Here is a 12335-nt window from a genome sequence, read left to right as displayed (position 1 = left end):
AATTGCTTCTATGGACACTGGCACAATTAAACAAAACATAGTCCTGGGAACCAAGCTTTTATAAAACCAATCATAATTTAACATAATGTACCTAATTTCTACTCCCTATGAAAACTTGACTGAAAGACTCCTGCCAAGGAAAAATAAGAGCTACTAACGACAACCCCTTATTTCTCTAATTGCAAAGTTCAGAGTATAAACCTAATTTGTGCACTAATGCAAAAGCTTCAATACTGTTTTTCAATCATGTATTAAAAACAGAACACTTTCAACCAGGCATTTCGAAATACTAAAAATAACAGAAACATCAATGCAGGTTAAGAAAGACAGTCTGGAAATAGGAAGGGGGTCCACCCCATATCCTGTGAAAACATTATATACTTTCATTTTTGTGTGCCAATTTAAATTTTCAATACACAATTTACGTGGCTCAAAATTAAAAGTACAAAAGAGTTTACCATGAATAACCCCCCAGCCTCCCTTTCCACCTGGCCATCTAGTTCCCTTCCATATAGGTGATGAACAGTATCAGTTTCTTGTGTGTCCTTGTAGAGCTAGTATGTACACACATGTAAGAAAATGTGTGTTATCCCCTCTTTCATTTTTTTAAAAACAGAAAAGGCCTAAATGCTCTTCTAAAGAGCCAAATGGCCACATATGGAGAGGTTCTTTGACGTTGTGATTGAGACCTGATCTTCTGTGCCGCAGGCGGTAAACATGAGCGTCCACAGTCTGTCTCCATAATTTCTGTGATTAAGTTTACCTGATTAATTCTAAGTATTTCCAAGGCTACCGTGGCATGAGCAATAGCAACTTTATCATCTGTACCTTTCAGCTGAAGCAGACAGGCTGCAGGAAGCAGTTCTTGTACATTCTCCACCGTCACATGTACAGTTTCAGTGTACACGAAGTCCAACAGAATCTCCATGGTAGAAGCAGTTAAGCCTTGAATATCAACATAAGGTTTCCCCTTCTCTGAAAGCTGAGAATTCAAAGGGTATGAAATAACAGTGGTTATGATTCCACGAGATAAAGGCAGAATCTCATATCCGAGAGCTTGAAGGGATGTTAATATTAACGCCCATCTTTAAAAAATTACGGTCGGGGAGCCTGGGTGGCTCAGTCGGTTAAGCGGCCGACATTGGTTAAGCGGCCGATTTCGGCTCAGGTCATGATCTCACGGTCCGTGAGTTCGAGCCCCGCGTCGGGCTCTGTGCTGACAGCTCAGAGCCTGGAGCCTGTTTCAGATTCTGTGTCTCCCTCTCTCTGACCCTCCCCCGTTCATGCTCTGTCTCTCCCTGTCTCAAAAATAAATAAAACGTTAAAAAAAAAAAATAAATAAATAAATAAAAAATTATGGTCTAATTTGTTTGATTTGTATGAAGCAAATATGGCATGTATTTGTAGCTTGTCCAACTTGGGGCAGCTGCATGCTACTCAAGAGCACACCGGGAGGTGACACCCTGGAGTATTAATTTCACCAGTGAATAATTTAAAACACTGCTTTTGTAATAAAACAAACATAGATCTATTACAGGACTGAATCCAAAAGTTCTGTGAACATAGTACTAGTGTCCATGAGCTTTTAAGATAAAACACAAAATTTCAATGAGATTTCACGCTTGTAGAGGACTCTGTGGCTTACAGCTCCAGACTCATGACTACTCATTATTGTTCTATTTGTTCTTCGAGTACTTTTTTTTTCTTCCACTGTTTATTTATGAGAGAGAGAAAGAGAGAGCACAATCGGGGGAGGGGCAGAGAGAGAGGGAGCTACGGAATCTGAAGCAGGTTGTCAGCACAGAGCCTGACGCATGGCTCAAACTCATGAACCGTGAGACCATGACCTGAAACAAAGTGAGACAGACGCTTAACTGACTAAGCCACCCAGGCGCCCCCGAGTACATTTAGTAATGACCAAATATTCAGGTCATCTTAAGGGGCACTCTACTGTGACACTGGGTATAACTGAATTGGTACTTTTTCTAAATATCAGATTGACTATTTTGGCTATATTGGCTATTTTGACTATTTTCACTAATTGTTTAGTGGAATATTTAGTCCCAGAATGCATCATTGCAATTATGAGTATTGAAGACGCCTGGATAATCATAGAAAATTGTTCGGCTAAGGGTATAAATCTTTAATTTTACAGGACTGTAAACTATCTAAAAATCGATTACCTTATGAAACTCTTACTACAACTTAACCTTAGTTGGAAATTCGAATTACTCACAAAATTCCAGTGCGTTTCCATTATGAACTACACATCTTTATCATCTTTGATTCCGCCATCAGCCCAAAAGAATAATAATCAAAAAGTATTCTCTACCAAAGCCAAGAACAAAATCAATCCCTAACATTAAAAATAGCACTCGTAAGCAGGGCACCTGGGTGGCTCAGTCAGTTAAGCATCCAACTTTGGCTCAGGTCATGATCTCACGGTCCATGAGTTTGAGCCCCGCATCAGGCTCTCTGCTGTCAGCACAGAACCCACTTTGGATCCTCTGCGTCCCTCTCTCTGCCCCTCCCCCACTCTTTCTCTCTCTCTCTCAAAGATAAACACACACAAAAAACGTCACTAGAACATTGTTTTGTAAAAACATTTGTTAACTCTGCACATAGTATGTATACAAGCAGCAGAAATATATAAGTACATTTATTCCTAAAACTTCTTATTCAATAAACTATTTTCCCATCAAATAACTTAAATATGAAAATATTTCACTATCTATGAACTCAGAGCAATTCATAGTATCATTTCACACTAATATTTGCTTTACAATTTTTCAGAGTGCTTCTTACTTACTATTATTTCACCTGATTCTCACAGCAACCTGGCAAAGTAGTTAGAGGTCTGATATTATTGCCATTTATGACAAAAAGGATCTAAGGTTCAAAGAAGTTATGTGACTTAACCAAGGTCTCTTAACTAGCAAGAGACAGATGAAACTCAGGTCCTCTTGCCTCACTCAAATGACACTTTAATTGGACCACATTTGAAGAGCATTTTAGGGCGGGAAGAGAAAAATGAAATCATCTAGTTCAACTACTTTATTTTATTTTATTTTATTTTTTTTTTTAAATTTTTTTTTTCAACGTTTATTTATTTTTCGGATAGAGAGAGACAGAGCATGAACGGGGGAGGGGCAGAGAGAGAGGGAGACACAGAATCGGAAACAGGCTCCAGGCTCTGAGCCATCAGCCCAGAGCCTGACGCGGGGCTCGAACTCACGGACGGCGAGATCGTGACCTGGCTGAAGTCGGACGCTTAACCGACTGCGCCACCCAGGCGCCCCCAACTACTTTATTTTAAAGATCAACCCAGTGAAGTTAAATGGCTGCCAGAGTTCACACAGCATTGTTAAGAGAATTGAGCCTAGGATCCAGGTCTCTGAACCCTCTCCTTTATGTCAATTACTCTTAAAAATAAAGACAAAACCATCTGGCATTTTCTTGCCTAATACCAGTTTTTAAAGAAAAACTATAAAATGGTCCCTGGTGAGAAAAAAGAGAGAATTCTTTCAGAGAACTCCTTACCACTCTGAATGTGCAGAGAGAGCAAAGACAGACTATTTTCCTCCAGCTCACAGAGAACAGGATGCACGCTATATAATTAGCAGTCAGCAGTCCTGATCCATTAGTACCTTCATGCTCAGCAGCTGCTGAGAGAACCGTCCTTACCCAGTTAAATGCCAACTGCTTCTGATGCTCTTGGGCAGATATTCTTTCTGGAGGACAATATGGGATAGGGATCTGTGATGTTATATTACACAAGAGCATTTTAAAATTAGCCTGAAGTAGCTGGAATGATCTGTCAGGTTTCCATGTTTTTCCTACCAGCCATGTGACCGAGCACTGGCTCAGAGAACCATAAACTATTTTGGCTTTGAAATTGGAGAATATAAAAACCCATATATCAGAGGCTAAGGAAGCACAGTAGTTAAAATGTGTATAAAGCAAGTAAGTAAGATCTGTGTAGAGCAATACAGCATGTTTGTAGCTTTTCGGATACAGCATATATTGTATGGGTTTAGAGTCAGAAAATTTAGGATTAAACCCCATCTCTGTCATTTATAAGCCATGTGATCTTGGGCAAGTCATTTAATATATAAGACCTTGTTTATTCATTTGTAAAATGAGATGGTAACATCTAACCCTAGGGTGAATAACATACAACAATCACCCAACACAGTACCTGCCCCATAAAAGGTAGTTATTATTATGTAACCACCTCTCTTATTCCGATCCAACAGCAACATCTTCACTAAGATGATGAGATTAACTTAAAAAAAAAATACTGGTGGTTAAAAAGATTTTTAAAAAAGTGTTGATACAATGAGATATTTCAGGCGTATTTAAGTAGAGGTATGTGATATAATACACATTGGTGTACTCATCACTCAAGGTTAAAAAATTCAAGATAATTTATTTAAAATTTAAAAATCAGACTTGAGATTTTGAAAAATAAAAAAAGTTGCGGTGCTTTCTGCTGTTCAGCTAAGAGTCATTCACAATATATTCAACAGCCTTACTCTATGTTTTAAAAGTTCTGTCAATTACTAAAGCAGTCTTTCTTTATTTTTATTTTTGAGAGAGAGGGGAAGAGAGCGTGCATGAGCAGGGAGGGACAGAGAGATTGGGGGACAGAGGATCTGAAGTGGACTCCACACTGACAGCAGAGAGCCCAACGTGGGGCTCGAACTCACGAGCCATGAGATCATGACCTGAGCCAAAGTCAGATGCTTAACCAACTGAGCCACCCAAGTGCCCCAAGCAGTCTTTCTTAATACCTGTAAGCACAACCTTTTTTCTTGTCAAGCCAACCTTTTCCTTTTTCTCTTTTACTGCTCACACTCCATAGTCAGCATTTTTCCCCAAGTTATACTGCATATACCCATGCAGTCATTGAGTTATTTGTTAAGTCCTCCTCCTCTCATTTGAAATTACACTAAACTCTACATTGGTAGAATGAATACTGATTTTCTTCATATGCTGTTAGGTGGATGAGGACTGAATCCTACACTCCTCTTTCCTTCCCTCTCCCTTATCGTCCTAGTATTCACTTTAAAATATTAGATTTTGGGGGCGCCTAGGTGGCTCAGTTCGTTGAGCACCTGACTCTTGATTTCAGCTCAGGTCATGATCTTGCAGTTCATGAAATCAAGCCCCACGTCCAACTCTATGCTGACAGCACAGAGCCTGCTTTCTCCCTCTGACCTTCTCTTGCTCGCCATGCGCGTGCAAGCATGCACTCTCTCTCAAGATAAATAAATAAACGTTAAAAAATAAGTAGAATAAATAAAATATTAGACTTTGGAAGGAGAAAAATAGGAAACCAAATTTTAAATTTTAAAAGTAAATTTTAAAAGTAAATTTTAAAATTAAATTTTAAAAGTAAAATCTGGGGCGCCTGGGTGGCTCAGTCGGTTAAGCGTCCGACCTCGGCTCGGTCATGATCTTGTGGCTTGTGACTTCGAGCCCCGCGTCGGGCTCTGTGCTGACAGCTCAAAACCTGGAGCCTGCTTCAGATTCTGTGTCTCCCTCTTGCCCTCTACCCCTCCCCCACTCGTGCTCTGTCTCTCTCTCTCTCTCTCAAAAACAAACATTAAAAATAAATAAATAAATAAACAATAAGTAAAATCCAGTAGCTGACATTTGTGTTTTACCACGTGCCAGATGCTGTTGTAAGCACTTCATATGTGATTTTCTCAAATAACTGTCACAATAACCATATGTGATTGCACATTGCTGTGATTCCTAATTTGGAGATGGGGAAACTAAGACACAGTCAAAAGGCAGATCTTGACCAGAGTCTGTGCACTGAACCACCACACCACAGAAATTCACTATTCTATCAAACTTCTATCATTTGATTCACTGAAATGAGACAACTAAAAGGTTACATGTGTGACTTTCATTTGTAAGGTGAAAACTTACCACTTACCTCACTAGTGAACATGGCACAGAAGTAATCGCTACAGGCGGCCAACACAATCCGATGGGCAGGGAAGTCTTTCTGCTCTACTCTCAGTGTCACATCGCAGAGGGTATTGCTCTTCCGGAGGGAGTTCATTGAATTGAGGATGGATTTAGCATGAGTATTTGTCATTATGTCTTTGGGGGCCATAATGCCTCCCATCAAGCAATGTGGAGAAAGAACGAAAGGGGTCCTTGGATTCTGCAACAACAGAAAAAGAAAATAAACCCAGAACATACTTGAAGGACTAGGACAACTAAAAATGTTCAATTATCAATACAAATTAAGGAGGCTTCCTCAGATATTAAGTAGAGAACATTCCTATTACTGCTCTTACCACCACAATCTAGCCACTAATAATCCCAAATAACAACGATTCTTCCTCTGAATTCCAGTATCGAGAGCCCCTACCACTCAACACTATAATCAATACTCAACTGTACTCGAAATATAAAGAAACCACACATATATCATATGTCTTCACAGTGCTGTTATCTCACATGATAAAATGAGAAGATAAAATCTCTTAAAGGTGCGATATCATTTAAAGAATAAGGAAATAAGTACTTAGAAGGTAGGATCTTGTTTTATATATTTTTCATATATTTATATATTTTTTCCTGTTTATATAGTTTTCCTATTCTGGCAGGTGTACAGAATGTTTAGAAGTTAAAAGCAAGAAAAGAAAAATTGTGTATTCACCTTACAGCAATAAAGGCCAGTCAGTGAAAACGAACTTTTTCTAAAGAAGTACGCAAAGAATTATTTGTGACTTCCAAATATATCTGGATTTCTTCTTAAAATGACATTTCTTTTTAAAAAAATTTTTTTTAACGTTTATTTATTTTTTTGGGACAGAGAGAGACAGAGCATGAACGGGGGAGGGTCAGAGAGAGAGGGAGACACAGAATCAGAAACAGGCTCCAGGCTCTGAGCCATCAGCCCAGAGCCCGACGCGGGGCTCGAACTCACGGACCGCGAGATCGTGACCTGGCTGAAGTCGGCCGCTTAACCGACTGCGCCACCCAGGCGCCCCTTAAAATGACATTTCAAATGAGGACCAATACCTACCCTGAATAATGGAAACACTGCAAGCTTATCTACGGATTTTCATGTGATTAAATTTTTTATTTTAAAATGTGTAGCATGCCAGCGGGGAAGGGACAGTGAGAGAGGAAGAGAGAGAATCCCAAGCAGGCTCCATGTTGTCAGAGCAGAGCCCAATGCCGGGGCAGGACTCCAACTCAGGAACATTGAGATCCTGACCTAAGCCCAAATCAGGAGTTGGAAGCTTAACCAACTGAGCCACCCAAGTGCCTCTCATGTGATTAAGTTATTGAATCTCTTCTATTGAAGGGTCTTCCTACTCTACATTATTAGCAACCGTCCAGTAGTAATTCTTCTATACTAAAACCAAGAGCCTAATTATTAGGATAGAAACCTATTAAAACTCCTCTAATTTTACTGCCACAAGCAGTCACTTGGCAAAGTTCACTTGTATGCATCAAATAAACTAAGTACATTTAAAAATGTACTTTTTACTTTTTTGATTGTTGACAAGCTTTAGTGACACTCTTTTTGCTTCAAGGAAAATTTCTGGGGAATGAAATGGCAGGGTTATTAAGACAGTCTTACTGGAATCTATAACTTTCTGAAATGATCCAAGAAAAAAAATCAAACTACAATCTTCAAGAGTCCACAACTCACGACCATAATTTTTGGCTGGCACAAACAAGATCCTAAATTCTCATCTGCTCCTATGTACAGTTAGCATATTATTTTATAAGTACTCTAGAAAATCCCTCCAAAAACCCTGCAAGATCCATTTTACAGAAAAGGAGGTGATTCATCAAAGCATACAAAGTTTTTCAAAAAGAGTTTCCTTAAGTCAACTTACTTCCAACTCTGGAGATGTAAGAAAAGTCTGAACAGATACCCACTTACTGTTAACCACAGGGCTCAGCCTAGGACTGGGCTTTACGGTGTCAGTGTCAAAACTGACAGTAACCCTAATGCACTGTACTCTTCCTCCTTGGGGATTCCTGCCTCATCAGGCAAAACCTCAGCCACATCACTCTCATCTTTTTGAGGTTACCTATTCGGGAACTTCCGTTAACATCTGAATAGAGGAGCTGCACCCTGGAAGACTCGGGGAGGGGGTGAGAGCGAAAAGGTGTCAAATTTTGGAAAGGGTAAATTTCAGGTAGGAGAAGAGAAGGAAGGGCAGTCCCCCCCGCCCCTCCCCGCTGACAACACGGGAACAGTGCCGGCAGCTCCAGGGGGAGGTACTGGAAGGGCGCGGTCAGGGCGAAGTTGCGAGGAGTGCGCCCCAGCCCCGCAGACCTCCCTTCGCTCCCTTCGTCTCTCCGTTGCAACCCGGAGGGAGACGATGGTTGGGGGCAGGGCCGTAAGCTGGAATCGGGGGCTAGGAAAGGAAGGGCTGCCTGCCACCACCACCATGCAACTCACCTCCGCTCGCGGGCCCACCCAGCGGCGCCGGGTCCGTTCCCAGCTCGAGGGGATCGGGTGGGGCGCGGGGCCAGCAGGCGGCTCAGGAGGAGCCCAAGCGCCGCCGCCGCCGCCCCGACCCGGAGGCTCTGGAGCCGTCAAGGTGGTAGTCCCGGCTCTAGTCTCCGCGGCCGCGCGACGTGATGACGTAATGCAGCTCGAGGCCCGCCCCCTCCCTGCCCTGGGTCTGCGTCACGTGAGGCGGCGGTGTCACGTGACCCACAGGTACGCTGGGTGGGGTTTTCGGCCCGCTTAGAGGAAGGCGGAAAGAAAGGGTGGGGCAGGGTGGGGTCGGGCAGCGAGGGGCGGGGTGTATAGCCCTCTTGCCCCGTGATTGGCTGAGGCCAGATTCTCCCTGAGTCTCCCCAGAAAGGGCATATTGACAGGATTCCACATTTCTTTTTTTTTCTTAATTTTTAAAAATGTTTTTACTTATCTTTGAGAGACAGAGCATGAGGCATGAGTGGGGTAGGGGCAGAGAGAGGAGACAGAGAATGGAAGCAGGCTCCAGGCTCTGAGCTGTCAGCACAGAGCCTGACTCGGGCTCGAACCCACGTACCGCAAGATCGTGACCTGAGCCGAAGCCGGTCGTTCAACAGACTGAGCCACCCAGGCGCCCCCAGGATTCCACGTTTCTAAACCGAGGAGCTGGCTGTATGTTTTACCTGCCAGGTATTCAGGAACCCTCTCACTTCGAGAAAACCCGCGGGGGCTTCACATTTCTTCACGTCTATTGCCCACAATGGCCTTTTCCAGCGGACCATCGCTGTGGGGAGAATCCTCTGAGCCCTGGGCTCCACACACCTCAACATTCTCTGCATCATAATGGGGCCTATCATCACCCTCGAGGCGGTTCTCCTCCGCTTCGTGCACTTCAGGACAATCAAGTGGAAGGAACTTGTCCCTGGACGCTGGACGTTGTGAGGGAAATTGCAAAGGGTCGTATTAGAAGTCCCAGGAGTCATCATCTCCCCTGTTGCTGTTTTGCTGACTTTTCACCAGCTCCTGGGTGCTGAGTGTTCAGTTTAGGAATTTTGCTTCTAGCTGATTTTGGCACACTTACCTTAGTGGTTCAGAGGGCAGTGAGGTCCCTTAATTCAACTTCTGTGAATGTCCAAAGTAATTATGTTTCATTATACAGTAGTTCCCTCTTATCCTTGGGGAATATGTTCCAAGGCCCCTGGTGGATGCCTGAAACCATGGATAATACTGAACACTATATATATACTGTGTTTTTTCCTATAGTAGGTATGAAGTTTAATTGCTAAATTAAGCGTGGTAAGAGAATAACAACAATAACTAATAATGAAACAGTCTATAACAATATATTACAATGAAAGTTGTGTGAGTGTAGTCTCCAGAAATATTGTACGGTACCCACCCTTCTTGTGATGACGTGTGAAGATAAAATTTCTACGTGATGGGATGACGTGAAGTGAATGACATAGACACTGCGACATAACGTTAGGCTGCCACCAAGCTGGCAATATGTGCACCCGATCATCTGCTTTCGGATAATGGTGACAACTGGTAACTGAAATTGTGGAGAAGGGAAACCTACTGTACTATTTTCCTCCGTGGTGCCTTTGATTCTTTACAGATAAAACGATAGCCTAGAGAGCAGCGATCTGATTTTACATAGTATTTCCATCTTTCGTATTATATCTCTTTGACCTAGAAGTATACTTTAGATAGAGGATTGGTACAAGTTCTGTTGGGGGCATTTGGGAAAAGTGCACCACAATGATGAATGAAGATAACTTTAACTAAGGGATTTTCATAAATTTATCCTTCCGATGTACTCATGCACATGTAAAGTGATATGTGTGCCAGGTTGTTTGTAAATTAGATCGAAAACAAACTTAATATCCATCAGTAGGGAAGTGGCTCAATAAAGTGTGGTCTATCCATACAATCCAATACCAAGAAGCCGTGAACAGTGTGTATAGGTTGATATTGTGTAAAAGTTTGGGGAAATTTTAATATTCACATTTGCCTGTATATGTATAAAACACATCTGGGAAGATACAAAATGTTGGTTTCTTTGGAGAGACGAGCTGATTGGTTGTGAGACAGCGTGGGAAAGAGATTTCCCCTCTATATCTTTTTGTGCCTTTTGAACTTTTCATCATGGGGGATTAAAAATTTGTACAATTTGGAGCACTTGTGGGCTCAGTCAGTTGAGCGTCTGACTTTGGCTCAGGTCATGATCTCAGGGTTCGTGGGTTCAAGCCCCGCATCAGGCTATGCGCTGACCGTGCGGAGCCTGCCCGGGATTCTCTGTCTCTGTCTCTGTCTCAAAATAAATAAATAAGCTTGGGGTGCCTGGGTGGCTCACTTGGTTGGGCATCCGATTTGGCTCAGGTCATGATCTCACAGCCCATGGATTCGAGCGAGCCCTGCATCGGGCTCTGTACTGACCTCAGAGCCTGGAGCCTGCTTCTGATTCTGTATCTCCCTCTCTCTCTGCACCTCCCCCACTCTCTGTCTCTCTCTCTCAAAATTAAATAAACTTGTTTTTAAAAATTAAAAATAATAAAGTTAAAAGAATATGTACAATTTATTTATTTAAAAATTTTTTTTTCACATTTATTTATTTTTGAGACAGAGAGAGACAGAGCATGAATGGGGGAGGGTCAGAGACAGAGCATGAATGGGAGACACAGAATCTGAAACAGGCTCCAGGCTCTGAGCTGTCAGCACAGAGCCCGACGCGGGGCTTGAACTCACCAACTGTGAGATCATGACCTGAGCTGAAGTCGGACGCTTAACCAACTGAGCCACCCAGGCGCCCCCAAAATATGTACAATTTAAATAAAAAGTAAAAATAGGGGTGCCTGACTGGCCCAGTCGGCGGAGTGTGAAACTCTTGATCTTGGGGTTGTTGAGTTTGAGTCCCACATTGGGTGTAGAGACTACTTAAAAATAAAATCTTAAAAAAAAAAGTAAAAATAATCCCATGTCTTCTGGATACAAAATGGCACTTTAATGATATTGCCTAATTCCTCTCTGCTAAACTGAGTTTTTTCATAATGTGAGAGTTTTAGGTCTTTAAGTCATGGGGATACTCTCCTTCCTACACAGTATATTTCCAGTCATTTGGATATCTGACCCAATATCCTACAGCCCAAACTTATTCTGATTTTTTTTTTAAGGTTTTTTTTTAAATTTATTTTTGAGACAGAGAGAGACAGAGAGAGACAGAGCATGAACAGGGGAGGGGCAGAGAGAGAGGGAGACACAGAATCGGAAGCAGGCTCCAGGCTCTGAGCCATCAGCCCAGAGCCCGATGCAGGGCTCGAACTGACGGGCCGCGAGATCGTGACCTGAGCTGAAGTCGGACGCTTAACCGACTGAGCCACCCAGGCGCCCCTATTCTGACTTTTTTTAGGCCCATTCTGGAAGGCAGGGGCTGGGTAAGTTAAGTCAGTCTGTTTTCATACATCATCCTGCGTTTATGGTTTTGATATTTATATTAAAGGGTTTCAGTAACTGAAAACAAGGAATTGACCTTGTAACTCTAGATCAAGCACACAGAGTATAGGGTGAATCGCTAAAACCAGCTAGGCAGAATACATTGCATTTTTGCCCCACTAGAGCATGGCAGACAAGAAAACGTACCTCTTAAATTACTCACTGAATGTAATCAAAGCAGGGCCCCGCTGCTGCTTTGGATTTCATCACTGAATCTGCACCCAGGCCCAGGTCATGTCTCCCAAGGGCTGATTACTGGGATGGGAGACATGCTAAGGTAGACCCTTTCTAGGGTAAAAGGGACTCTTTGTCAGTGGACTTTGGATCAAGGACTTCTCCCAAACAAAGGGCTTTGCTGAGCCTTTCTTAGATT

The 12335-nt window shown here is 42.5% G+C and overlaps 1 protein-coding gene across 2 annotated transcripts in view; it reads right to left on the bottom strand.

The window, feature by feature from the left end:
- Positions 1–9646, bottom strand: part of KLHL12 (kelch like family member 12) — a 34542-nt gene extending 24896 nt beyond the window's left edge. The window contains exons 1-3 of one of the 2 annotated variants that reach the window (XM_025921118.2): positions 9154–9646; positions 5948–6181; positions 829–982 (exon numbers count right to left, since the gene is read on the bottom strand). In XM_025921118.2, coding sequence (XP_025776903.1) covers positions 829–982; positions 5948–6181; positions 9154–9456 — 691 coding nt within the window. In that variant the 5' untranslated portion in view covers positions 9457–9646. Of the gene's footprint in view, positions 1–828; positions 983–5947; positions 6182–8449; positions 8637–9153 lie in introns of those variants that run through there. The other variant, XM_086694485.1, reaches the window with a different exon arrangement.
- Between the last annotated feature and the right edge of the window lie 2689 nt (positions 9647–12335).

The sequence above is a fragment of the Puma concolor genome, chromosome E4, assembly GCF_028749965.1.
Source record: "Puma concolor isolate L17-30 chromosome E4, mPumCon1.1.hap2, whole genome shotgun sequence".
In the NCBI taxonomy this organism is placed as follows: domain Eukaryota; kingdom Metazoa; phylum Chordata; class Mammalia; order Carnivora; family Felidae; genus Puma; species Puma concolor.
This window is presented reverse-complemented; position numbering and strand designations above follow the sequence as displayed.